The sequence below is a fragment of the Chiloscyllium punctatum genome, chromosome 42, assembly GCF_047496795.1.
Source record: "Chiloscyllium punctatum isolate Juve2018m chromosome 42, sChiPun1.3, whole genome shotgun sequence".
Lineage (NCBI taxonomy): Eukaryota > Metazoa > Chordata > Chondrichthyes > Orectolobiformes > Hemiscylliidae > Chiloscyllium > Chiloscyllium punctatum.
The window spans coordinates 12,314,237-12,328,027 of NC_092780.1; the positions used below are offsets into that span (position 1 = coordinate 12,314,237).

The window sequence follows — 13,791 nt, forward strand, 5'->3', positions numbered from 1 at the left end:
TTTTTTGCATGCCTAAATTAATCAACAGCACTGATCAGTTACTATGATCTATTACACACTTTCTGCCCCATAACAATTCTATGATTCTGAGATCATTCACTGAAGTGCGACATCAAAATACACAATTTGAAAATATATAAAAGAAATCCACTTAAACCCCAATTATACATTTAATACAAAGGAAATTCTGGTCTCGGTGATGAGATAAACCAGACAATCTACATCTGACTTGATTATTAATTGCATGGGAAAGGCTTGGGGCCCAATTCACAGCTCCTCAAACTTCCTGAATTCCACATTGACACACTCTGAATTCTGTTGGATAACCGAAAGCTATCACAGCAACAACAGCTGATTGGTCTGCCTTACATGCTGGAGAAAGTTCCTTTTTCTAAGACATGTCATAGAAGTCATAGTCATAGAGTCATACAGCACGGAAACAGACTCTTCGGCCCAACCAGTCCATGCTGACCAGAATCCCAAACTAAACTAGTCCTACCTGCTTGCTCCTGGCTCATATCCCTCCGAACTTTCTCTGTTCATGTACGTACTCAAATGTCTTTTAAACGTTGTCACTGTACCCATATCCATGTCTGGTATAAGAGCCATGAAATGGCTTTTTAATGGAATGGAAGGAAAACAGAACAACTTGATTTCACAGGACTTCAGTGTGACTGTCTGCCTGCTGTCACTGATTAGCACTGTAATGCTTAAAAAGGCATTTAGCACATTTGCCTTCATTACTCGGTCCTTTGAGTATAGCAGTTGGGAAGTCATGTTGAAGTTGCGCAGGACACTGGTGAGACCTCTTCTGGAATACTGTGTCCAGTTCTGGGCGCACAGTAATAGGAAGGATATTATTAGACTGGAGAAGGTTCAGAAGAGATTTACCACGATGTTACCAGGAATGGAGGGCTTGTGTTATAGTTAGAGGCGGAATAGTTAGGGACTTTTTCACTGGAGCGTAGAAGATCGAGAGGTGACCTCATAGAATTCTATGAAATAATGAGGCATATATAAGGTTAATGGTGGTCCTTTTTTCCCTGGAATGGGGGATAAGACTGTGGGGCTATTTTAAGGTGAGAGGAGAGAGATTTAAAAAGTTTACAAGAGGCAAATTTTTTACACAGAGGGTAGTTCACGTGTGGAATGAACTTCCTAAGGAAGTGTTGTATGTGGGTACAATTACAATGTTTATTTGGATAGATACATGAATAGGAAAGGTTTGGAGGGTTATAGGCCAGGAGCAGGCAGTTGGGGCTAGTTCAGTTTTAGATTATATTTGGCATGGACCGGTCTGTTTCCATGCTGTACGACTCTATGATTATGACTCTATATGCCCATTGACAAATACAATGTAATCTCTTCAGTCAGAAAATTTATTGTTTAGAAATACCAATTGTGTAGAAATCTTCTGAGTTAATCTTCAATGACATCAGCACTATTTTAGTACAGCATTTAGAGAGTAGGAATGTGAAGTATTGTATCTGGATGAGTAAAATAATCTTTCTTACTGCTTATGCTGTTTTATCATTGTTATATGTCATGTAAACATTCACAGAGTTCTGGCTCACATCATTCTGGTTAGGTATTCTAATGACACTGTATAATCCAGAAAATTCAAAAATCTAAATCGACTGGGTCCTAAGCATTCCAGACTGGATTATACTATTAAATGTCACAAAATCAAATTTAATCTCTTCATGGTGGGGAAACAATTTCTGATTATTGTTCGTGATCCTAAATTGGCACATTTTCAAAAACTGAAAAATAGCAAGATATTTGATAATGTCAACTCACCTTAAGTGGAATCTCATATGTACAGCAACGTTCAGTGATGAAAGTAAGATCTAACATAAGAAGTAGTACTGAGTAACGACCTAAATGACATTGATCATTCTTCTTTTCCCAGATTAGATTTTCTTATCATGCTGTAAATATTATCTCTTCTTACAAATCTGAGATCACAATACTAACTGCAAAATTTGCTATTTAATGCACCGTGAGACCACAATTTTCTTCATGTTACCCATTGCAGAAGGGGTTGAAAATCAACGTATTGTTTTTCTCAACTCTATTCAGATTTACACAACTACGTGTTTCATGCTCAATTAAAAGGCAAATATTCCAGATGCTGGGAATCTGAAACAAATACAAAGAAGGAGAAATAGAGCTAATGTTTCTGGTCATTTTCAGAAGATTCATACCAGACTGAAAATGTTAACTGTATTCTTTTCCACAGATGCTGTCAGACCTGGTGAGATTCTCCAGCATTCTGTGTGTTTGTTATGTATTTCATGATTGAAGTAAATTTATCAATGGAGTCATGTTTAATGTTTACTCTAATACTTTAGGAAAATTACTGTGAATGCTGGAGATCTAAAACAAAAACAAAAAATATTGGAAACAATCGCTGCATTTTGGGAAACCAAATCTTAGCAGGACTTATACACTTACTGATAAGGTCCTAGAGTGTGTTGCTGAACAAAGAGACCTTGGAGTGCAGGTTCATAGCTCCTTGAAAGTGGAGTCGCAGGTAGATAGGATAGTGAAGAAGGCATTTGGTATGCTTTCCTTTATTGGTAGAGTATTGAGTACAGGAGTTGGGAGGTCATGTTGCAGCTTGACAGGACATTGGTTAGGCCACTGTTGGAATATTGCGTGCAATTCTGGTCTCCTTCCTATCGGAAAGATGTTGTGAAACTTGAAAGGGTTCGGAAAAGATTTACAAGGATGTTGCCAGGACTGGAGGATTTGAGTTATAGGGAGAGGCTGAAAAGGCTGGGGCTGTTTTCCTGGAACGTCAGAGGCTGAGGGGTTTACAACCTTATAGAGGTTTACAAAATTATGAGGGTCGGGGAGTCCAGAACTAGAGGGCATAGGTTTAGGGTGAGAGGGGAAAGATATAAAAGAGACTTAAGGGGCAACTTGTTCACGCAGAGGGTGGTACGCATATAGAATGAGCTGCCAGAGGAAGTGGTGGAGGCTGGTACAATTGCAACATTTAAGAGGCATTTGGATGGGTATATGAATAGGAAGGGTTTGGAGGGATATGGGCTGGGTGCTGGCAGGTGGTGCTAGATTGGGTTGGGATATCTGGTCGGCATGGACAAGGGACCGAAGAGTCTGTTTTCATTCTGTACATCTCTTATGACTCTAATCAAAACAAATTAATATTCAATGTCAATGACCATAGATGGTGCCAGATCCGCTATGCGTTCACAACACATCGTTTTTATTTCTATATCTACCATTTTTGCTTATACTAAACCAGAACAGAATTTGCAAATGCCTGTAAACTCCTTTCACTTGTAAAGTTATCTGTGCTTTTCAGTCACTGAACTCTCCAAACAACATACGCAATGATACAAGAGGATGAAAGAGTGGTGTTTACTTTTCCTCAAAATGCACAACAGCCATTATCAGCCTTACCTTTTGTTGACCAGGTTTTTCATATTACTCTCTGAAAGAAGACCCAATTTTCCACATTCCTGAAGCAGGAGACTGACGCAGTCACAACTATGATGGGAAGTGAAACAGTACATTAATTCAATGCGGAAAATAGTTGTATGAAGTTGAACGTTTATACTGTTGCAGTTCTTGTTTTTACTCCCCTCTCCCTAACTTATCCCTGGCTTTTCAGTGCATCATTCTCTTGTCAGATTCTGTTCAACAGACGTAACGTTATTTGAGACGTTGATAGGTTAAATAAGTGGGCAAAAGAAGTTGGCAAATAGAGTAGGCACATAGGAGGTTGAGAGCTTCAAGTTCCTCGGAGTAAATATCACCAATGATCTATCTTGATCCATCCATATTGACGCTACAATCAAGGAGGCTAGTCTTAGTAATAATGCTCATGAAACCATCATCTGATTCACTAATGTCCTTTCGGGGAGAAACTTTATCATCCGTTACTGGCCTGCCTTATATGTGACCCAAAAAGTGGTTAACTTTTACCTGCCCTCCAAAATGGCCTGGCAGGAGGCTGAAAGAACACAGCAACAGGGACATTTTAAACCCTCCAAATTTGGAACCATCTCATCCCTCAAGGCTTACAGGTACATTTTAAACCCTCCACCCTACTCCAAAATGGCCTAGCAAGACACTCAGTTCAAGGGCAATAAGGACGGGCAACAAATGTTGGCCTTGCTATCAATGCCCACATCTGACAAAACAATAAAGAGAGAAAAGAAAAATGGGTGCATTATGATTCAGATTGCAGAGGACACTTCCTCCAGCAGAAAGCAAAGACCTTTCCCTATCAGACTTGGCTGGATTATAACTTAGAACTCAACAACCAATGTTCTACGCAACAGTACTTTTCATTTTTAAAGTGGAATTTCTGCTTCAAAACCTAAGGTACAGTTATATTCCCTCATGATTTTTAATTCGATTGGCATGACAAAAAAAAAGGCGCGGATTTTCCACTGGCAAGTTATTATTCCAAAATAGATAGGAGTTGCACATGGGGATCTTACAGAATCTCCAGTGTAGCAGATGCTGGAGGAATTGCCCAGGAAATTGCATTTTTTATTGGGCAATTCCTCTACACCTGAAAGTGTCCATTTAAATTGGTGGCTGCTAAGATTTCTGTTAGATTTAATTAAAAGAGCTTTGGAAGAAAAGGCTATTTAATACACAGTCTAATTCCAGAGTAACTATTTAACAGACCCCTGACTTACCTCCCACATCCCACTGCACCTCCACTTTCCCTGCTCTGAACTCAACCTCTTCCCCCAAACTCCGGACCAGAGACCACTGTCATCAGAGCAAACCCGATTACTCTCTCTTTTCATTGGTCCTGGTCCAAACTCGGACTTGCCTAGTACCTTGCCTTCCTGGCATCTGATTTAGCTGTCACCTTATCCTCCTACGCATCTGCAAACGTACCTTCCAGGCAAATATCACAATTACCTAATGCATTTACAGCGTAATAGCAGCTCTCAAAGTGCCTGCCATGACCTTTAAAGTTCAGAATACAACAGCTGACTGCTGCAATAAGGAACATAGTTTGCCTTCTTCTGACAGTCTGCACCACAAAAGAACTGTTAGAATGGGAGTACAGTTGTGTGTTTCTGAGGGAGCCATGAGTCGAATCACCTTTCAGAAATGCAGAGACCCCTTCTTTCATTAAAAAAAACCATGAAGATTATCATCCCTCATAAAATTCAGTCCAAATTGTTAAATAATGATATAGCCCATGAACATGGAAAACGACAGGACTGGAAAGGAGTTCACACTGCAATGGTCCAGACTAAAAGCACAACAATCCCTCTCAATTCTCCCTTAAATTTCTTTAACTATCTGCCTTTTGGGGAAAGCTACTACCCACTTTCACCATCTTCTGCATAGCCTAATTGTAAAATGTCTGTCATAGAGATGTACAACACGAAAACAGACCCTTCAGTCTAACTCATACATGCCGACCAGATATCCGAAATTAATCTAGTCCCATTTGCCAGCATTTGACCCATACCCCTCTAACCACTTACTATTCATATACCCATTCTGATGTTTCTTTAAATGTTGTAATTGTACCAGTGTCCAATACCTGCTCTAGCAGTTCATTCTGTGCACACACCATCCTCTGTGTAAAAAAGCTGCCCCTTGGGTCCCTTTTAAATCTTTCCTCTCACACCTTAAACCCATGTTCTCTAGTTTTGGGCTCCCCTACCCTGGGAAAAATATCTTTACTATTCACCCTATCCATAGCCCTCATGATTTTATAAACTTTTATAAGGTCACTCCTCAGCCTCCGACGCGCCAGGGAAAATAGCCCTAGCCTATTCAGTCTCTCCCTATAGCTCAAACCCTTCAACCCTGGCAACATCTTTGTACGTCTTTTCAAGTTTAACAATATCAGTCCTGTCACACTTTTAACTGTGGGTTCAAGGTCCCTGATTTCAGAGTTTCTAGCAACTGTTTTTGCATTGTGTAGGTTCAACTTATGCTTTTAAGAATCTTGAATATTTTAAATTAAATTAAATATTTAAAATCTTCCCAAGTTTTGGAATTTAAAAAACTTGCACAATTGGTATTATTTGCTTAAAATTATACATTCCAATCCTCTTCATAGTTTTCGTATTCCAATCTCTTGCACAACTGACGTGTAACTAGTGAATACAGTTGAGGGAAACATCATGAACAATTCCATTGGAAAGATCTGTGCAGTTGCTTTCCAGTTAGTCCTAAGCTCACTAAAACAGCACTGCTCATTGGTATGTTAGCCAAAAAAACCTCATCTTCACTCTTGCATATTAATCAAGATTTGTAAAGCAAGTTACTTTCATATTCCTTTGCACTACAATTGCCATTCCAAATTTGGGGGGGGGGTTCAGTAAGGATACAACACAATTCACAACTTCATGCATTTTGACCACTAGATGGCAGTAAGTGCCAGGAATCCAATATCTATACATCATTGGGAATGAAAGATCAGCTGAATTCATGATACCAACAGCAGCTATTCAAACATATGATGACAGATATCAACAAGGTCAATTGGTTAAGTGGTTGCAATTATTTAGTTCACTCAAAGCCTTTTAATCGCAAGGATGCACAAATTGCATGTCTGCATCAAATCAGACACCTGGACCTGGTTGATCCCTCTCCTCCCATGCCTGACAGTTTGTTTGGTGCAAACCTTTTAATAGGATTTGGTATGTACATTCTGTTTCCCTGAAGCAGTGTGGAAATTTATAACATGATCCCGATAATGCATTGTCATCTGCCAACTACACCTTCTCCTGCAGTACAGGAGTGTATAAATTATCACTTCCTCTGTACAAATCTCTCCCTGACCTGAAAGATGAATTCTACACATTGATCTAGTATAACAGAAAGATGTAGAATTGTTATGAACCAATTCAGGCCAAAACTTTAATTAGTGCACTAACCTGTTTGAGGGTTGAGCAGTCAATGTCTTTGAGTAGAAAAGAAATCTTTGGAAAAAACATAGAACCACCACCCAATGTACAAACACACCCATCATTCAGTAAGTGACCAAAAAAAACAGCCAACTAAGATGAGGACGCCCAAAGTCCCAGTGATACTTCAAATGTCTGACGCATTTCTTACTTGCATCGCTGATCTGCTTTATCCAGAAGTGGAGTGAGTTTGAGCAAAAATTCAAAGGCAGTGTTCACATCTTCAGCAAAATCCTGCACATAGAGTAAGCACAAAAACCATCAGGGTACCAACAAATTTAATTAGTGCCAGTTTTCTCTCTTGTTCAGAGTACCTCTTTTATAAGGGGGTGGGGGTGAGCGGTATGACGGTCAGGAGTCTATAACGCTGCAATCTAGACAAGAACCAAGCTACAGATGACCCCTTTCCTGTGACTTTAAACAAGTACCAACTTAATCTGAGATCCAATTACTGCAGATGCTGGAATCTATACTGAAAACAAAAAATGCTGTAAATCAAAGCAGGTCAGGCAACATCTGTGGAGACAGAGCATGCTCGTGTTTTGAGTCTCGATGACTTTTCATCAGAGCTCTGACAAAGAGTCATCTAGATTCAAAATGTTAGCTTGCGCTCTCTCCACAGATACTTCTTGACTCTCTGTGATTTCCACCAAGTTAATCTGCCTTTTATCTGCAAGCAAGGAACATGCAGTGTTTGACACTGTTACTGATGAAACTTCAGAGTAGTTCTCATTTGTTTAGAGTAAGCAAATCCCTGAAGCTAAACACATTTATTGATTTTAAGGCAATTAGCCTGTACAGAGAGCCACACCTCAGAAACATGCACCATTGTTTGTGGCTCTCCACAAATGCATAAGGGGTTTGTCCTGAGAATTCAATAGTGGAGATTGGCTGTGCAATGACCCTGACTTGTCCTGAACCAGTTTAGCAAGGACGACTCTGGCCATGGTCATTCAAAGCCCGCCATGACAGATGGGGTTTGTCACAAGGAAATCGTTCATGAGTTCCTGTGTTTTCCACTCCTTGATCCAGAGGATGTGAGTTGGCTGATCTTGCTCAGGAAATTTGCTCTATATTGGGCATAATGTGGTGGGGCACAGAAAAGTAATTCAGTTAAATTACAAAAGAACAATTTGAAACCTTGAGTAGAAAAAAAATCACTAATTCATATTGAACAAACTGCATCACTTTCATTTCTTGCAAGAATGATCGTGAAGTCAGGCAGCATCCGAAGAGCAGAAGAATCGACATTTTATACCTTAAATGTCGATTCTCCTGCTCCTCGGATGCTGCCTGACCTGCTGTGCTTTTCCAGCACTACACTCTTGACTCTGATCTCCAGCATCTGCAGTCCTCACTTTCTCCTGATCGTGAAGTCAGACAACTGTAGAAAATTTTGGCATTTGTCATGATAAAAAAATTCCAGGCTTGCTCGTTATACAGTGGACTTGAGTAGGTCAATGCTTAGGAAGATAATTATAATGGACCTTAAATATTCCTCTGCTAGCTATTTACAGCTCAGTGACTCAAAGTCATTAGTTCAATGAAATAAAACTATTCCCATCAGATAGTGGGCGTGGTACAACTAATTAGGAATTAAATGCAAGCCTTAAATTTCTTTGGCGTTTCCACCTGGATCTTTTCCAGAGTTAAGAAATACTTGTGCAGAAGTTGCAGGAAGGTCTGGTAGAGTTCCCCTAAATTAGCCACAGAATTTGAAGTTCACTTACTAGAAATGTGGGCGAGACTATATCAAACACCTTTTCAGGTATTTTTGTGTTTACTCAAAAATATCTTTCCCAAGCAACAAGTAATCTTTCTCTTACCATCACCACACTCCCTCACTGCTCCTCTCAATGTTCTTCCAGCTAGTTGTGAATTCAAAATGTATTGTCTAACATCATCTTGCCCCTCTTGTTCTTTAAATTAACTCTTATCATACTGTCTCATTTTAATTCTTTTTCCGCATATCAAAACTGAGAAATTCTTTACCTCCTTCAGTCTGTGTTTTTTTCCTATGAGCTAATCTCATCTGACTCCTGAGATTGGCTAAATTACTCTCAATGAGCAGAGGGAAATTGTTGTTGGAGGAATAATCCAAAATAAGTAACAACTTACTTTATCACCAAGAGGACATTTCTTAAGCTTCAATAATGCTTGTGGAATCTGCAAAGAATAGATACTAGTTATGGAAGTTGCCATCGTTGCTTTCAAACAAATTGTTGGAAATCTTTGAAACTCCAGGTAAAGAAGGCTTTAAAATCAAAAGTATTGTCTGAATCACTTTCAAGGCATTGAATAATACTTGATTAGATTATATGTTGACTTTCTTTCTTTGCTATTCTTTGCATAAATTAAATTTGGAATGGAATTGGCTGGGTATGGTGGACTTGAAGAGCTGGTAAAGCCAAACATGACAGGCACTTAACAACAAGATGCTACCATGGGAAAACATGATGGAATTCTGGAATAATGAGATGAAATGGGTCAAAGTGTCTGAAATCAATAGTGCTGTTGCATACCCATGCTGACTTGTAAGACTACCGAGTATATCATTATGGCTGAACTTGGCTCCACTTCGCTCCACTTCCTATTATGTACATCATACCAAGGAATTAGAGTCAATACGGTACAAAACGGGTCCGTTTGGTCATCAAGTCTAGCCTGGTACATTGTCAAGCAAACCAACCCTCTCTCCACTCTCCCAAGAACACCAGTGCATGAAGGTTTAAAGATTCCCAAGGCAGACAGCAGGCTAACTCATTTCACCGACTGAGTGAATGGTTCAACTTATCAGAAAATAACTGAATGCATTTTCTCCTAAAAGCTAGAATGCCGTTAGGGAAAGGTTTAACCCAAAAAATGCATACCTTTACCACAAGTGATAGAACATACAATTAAAACTGTAGTTGAAAATATATAAAACAAGCCTTTTTTTGTCCTTTCAGTCTATCGGGAAGATCGAGGATTCTCATCAATCAATCTCACACCATATTCCTAAATATTCTGCTCAACCACAGACAGGGAACTTATGATATAGTCTCATTCCTTCATTGACTCAACTATTTCAAGTCTACATAAGGCAAAATATTGTTCTGTGATTGTGCAAGGTAAATCTGAACATTCAAGTTATGAATGCACAAACTTATTTTCCAGATATTAAATAGTGTTTTGCTGTATTAAGCAAGCTATAGCCTGTTGAGATCTTTCTTTGACCAATAAGGATGCCAAACAAAAGTTATAAGTAATTGAATATATTGTCTCTATTTAGAGACACCCAAACTGAGCTGTGTAACAAGATTCCATATATAGCTAGTATACATCCTGGTCCTCAGCAGCACAAGGACACAGAAACGTAGCACCTGGAGTTAGAACAGGAAATGCAATGTCATTAAAATCTAGCACCGTGTTATAAAAAGGCAATAAAAGTTGACTGAGTCATGAAATGAAAGATGATAGCTTTACCTTGAGGAATGTGAATGCCGTCCACTTTAACTCCTCGGTTCCTTCTGGGGATTCAATAAGACCAACAAAACAGGCCTTCCAGATCTCCAGTAAGAAGAGAGGTGACGGGATTCGCTAAGCAAGAGAAGGGACACATTTAATGCTTCCTAATAGCAAGCATTGTATGTTTAGAATAGAACTTTCTCTGAAAATCACTGGAACCACAATCTGATTCTCCAACATATAGTACCTCGACACAGATGACATTGCAAATATATCTGCACCTTTCTCAATGCATGCCTGCATCAATTTCAAAGCAGAATGGGAAGAGGCATACTTCATTAACGAAACTATGTAAGACTTTGCGTCTAGCCCTGCTGGGAACATTTGTTGCATTTAAAACAGTATACTCAGTGAGTTTGGATTGAGGGAGCACGTATCTATGTTGCCAGCTACCAGAATTTAGACTGCAATGACTGAATTCCCTCCAGCAATGGCAGAATCATGGATTGAAGAGCCAACCTCGCTAATGCAGCAGGAACTTCTACACTCATGACAATCTCCTACAGTAGGAAATCCATTCCACAAAACCCAACATAATAACAACGAGCTCCTTTACTTAATCTTGACTGGCTGCATTCATATTTGCTTTCATTATTCTTCTATCCTAATAGTCATTTGATAAGTGGCAGCTAGCTGCCATGTTTTGTTTAGTCTGGTTTAAATCTTTAACTAAGTTTAAAAATTAACTGTCAATCATTAACTAATTTGTGCATTCTCTGTGGTAACATTTCTACCAAACATAGTCCACTTGCTAAGCAATGAGCAATCTCTACTCATACAGTATAAACACTGCTTTTCCTGTATATTAGTATTCTTGCAAATTGTCATCTTGAGTGAAAGATGAAAAGTTTCAACACAATGCATGTTTTGGTAATATTTAGGCTTCTATCCTATTAACTGCAGACTCCACAAGTTACCACAGTGCTATACCTTTGTGACTGCCTTTGTTGATCACGTGTCTCAGGAGATTATGCTTGTTACAGTCCCTAACCCCAAACTCTTTCCAGAGTCTATTTGAGTTGTTGGCCAGACTGCCTACTTTTCTTCCCCAACCATTATGTTCTCATATGTAGAGCAAAATCAAGATTTGGTGAAAATATTCTTAGTTTTTAACTATCCTTATCTAACTTGTGCATTTAAATATGCTCTCAATAATGATTTCTTATAATTTCTTTTAGAAGTTATCATGAATGACATAAAACATTATATACCCAATAGTAACATGAAAATATTTTGCAGCCGTTTGCATTATTTTGATATGAGCATCATTTTAAAATTCCATGGGATTTCAATTACCTGCATTCTTTTCACCATGATCAGCTGTTCCACAAGTGACTGAGTGTCAGATGTGAGATTCAGAGTCCCTTCCAACATGATTAGCGTATGAACAGTGGGGAATTCCATCTTGGTGTTCTGCTCAGACTGAGCCGTTATAATTGGAATACTGGAAACAAAGTATATAGCTTAATATGGAATTCAAAACTATAGCTCATTGCACAACCTTGTGACTTTTAAGCAGATTCCAAATGTTTAAAAGTAAGTCAATTGTGGATTTGTTCATATTGAATTGTTAATGTATATCATATAATAAAACCAAAATGGTCCTCTATGAATTTTGAATAAATGCCTCAATCCAGTCAAACTTTTCGTCATTTCAAAGAGAAATTTCAAATTGAGTTCAATGTTAAAATAAAAGCTAAATGACAAAGTCAAAGTTAAGCTCATAATATATAGAATTTTTAAAGCTAGTTAGCTACACTCTATTGACAGAAATGAAACCTTAAAGGGTGAGAATATCACAAAATGAAAGTTTGAACTGCAAGTAGATTATCTTGAATAATGGTAGTGCACTGGATCAAAAATGTTATGATGGAACAGGTGGAATAATTCTGCTTTAGTCAATATTCCAAGTAACATGAGGAGCTTATTCGGGCAGATAGAAACATAAATATTACAACTATATAGAATCCAGGACATAGAGATTTCAAATAATTGTGATTCGATAATCTATGCAAAGTTTTATTATTTAAAATGAAACAACTACGACTTTTAAATTTTAAAGTGACAAAATAAGTAGATGTCAAAAAAACTGGCTAAAAATATACTGCTTTGTGCTTCTTGATTTATAACGACAGAGAATTTAAATACGCAGCGTTCAGTTTCTATAATAGGGAATATCAGAGATAGAGATTGGCTAATGAGCAGGAAACGACGAGTGGGGATAAGGGTTCATTCCTGATGAAGGGTTTTTGCCTGAAACATTTATTTTCCTGCTCCTCAGATGCTGCCTGACCTGCTGTGCTTTTCCAGCACCACTCTAATCTTGACTCTAATCTCCAGCATCTGCAGTACCCACTTCTGCCTTCATTCTCAGGTTGACAATCTGTAATCAGCAGGCTTCCACAGGGATCAGAGCTGGGACTGAAACCATTTACAATATATATCAATGACTTCAAGGATGTGAATGTACAGTAGCCAAATTTGCAGACGCTACAAAAAACAGTGCGAAGGGAGGTTACGAGGGGGTAGAAACTAACGAGAGATATTGATATGTTACACAAAAAGTTGGCAAATGGACTATATTGTGGGAAAATGTGAAGGTGTTCATTTGGAAGGGAGAACAAAAGAACATTATTTGAGGGCATTATTTAAACGGCAAAAATTGTAGAAAGCTGCACCACAAAGGGGACTTGGGAGTACCTGTGCACCAAACACAGAAAGCTAGCACACAGATGCAGCAGGTCTTTGGGAAAGCCAACGGAGTGTTGGCTCCTACTTCAAGAAGGATGGAGTCTAAGAATAGAGATGTCTTCTTACAACTTTACAAAGTACTGGTAAGACCACACCAGGTGTACTGTGAGCAGTTTTGGTCCTCTCATTTAATGAAAGCTCTCATTTCATCAGAGGCAGTTCAAAGAAGATTCATTAGTTTGATCCTTGGTATGGAGGGATTGTTTTATGAGCAAAGGCTGAATAGGTTGGGACTCACTGGGGTTTAAAAGAATGAGATTGAGAGATGACCACATTGATAAATATAGGATTCTTAAGGAGCTTAACAGGGTAAATGCTGATAAGATATTTTCTCTTATGTAGTGTGTGGGACCAGAAAGCATAGTCTCTGAATTCAGGATGCCAATTCAAAACTGAGATGAGCAGGAATTTCTTCTCTCAGAAGATTATGATTCATTGAAATTTCTTGTCAGAGAGAGCTATGCAAGCAGAGTCCATGTGTACAGGACCACCTCAGTTATCTGAGTATCAATTATCCAAATTTCAGATGATCTGAACAAAATCTCAAGCTCTCATAAAAACATTACCCGAACAATCAGTTAGCCGAACAAGATACCACGTCCCCGCC

General features: G+C 38.7%; 1 protein-coding gene across 3 annotated transcripts in view; it reads right to left on the reverse strand.

Moving 5' to 3' along the window:
* Positions 1-13,791, reverse strand: part of med24 (mediator complex subunit 24) — a 71,101-nt gene that overhangs the window by 41,633 nt on the left and 15,677 nt on the right. For 2 of the 3 annotated variants that reach the window (XM_072561407.1, XM_072561405.1), the window contains exons 8-12: positions 11,730-11,877; positions 10,392-10,505; positions 9,045-9,092; positions 7,078-7,160; positions 3,433-3,519 (exon numbers count right to left, since the gene is read on the reverse strand). In XM_072561407.1, the coding sequence (XP_072417508.1) occupies positions 3,433-3,519; positions 7,078-7,160; positions 9,045-9,092; positions 10,392-10,505; positions 11,730-11,877 (480 nt within the window). The remainder of the gene's footprint in view (positions 1-3,432; positions 3,520-7,077; positions 7,161-9,044; positions 9,093-10,391; positions 10,506-11,729; positions 11,878-13,791) is intronic. The other variant, XM_072561408.1, reaches the window with a different exon arrangement.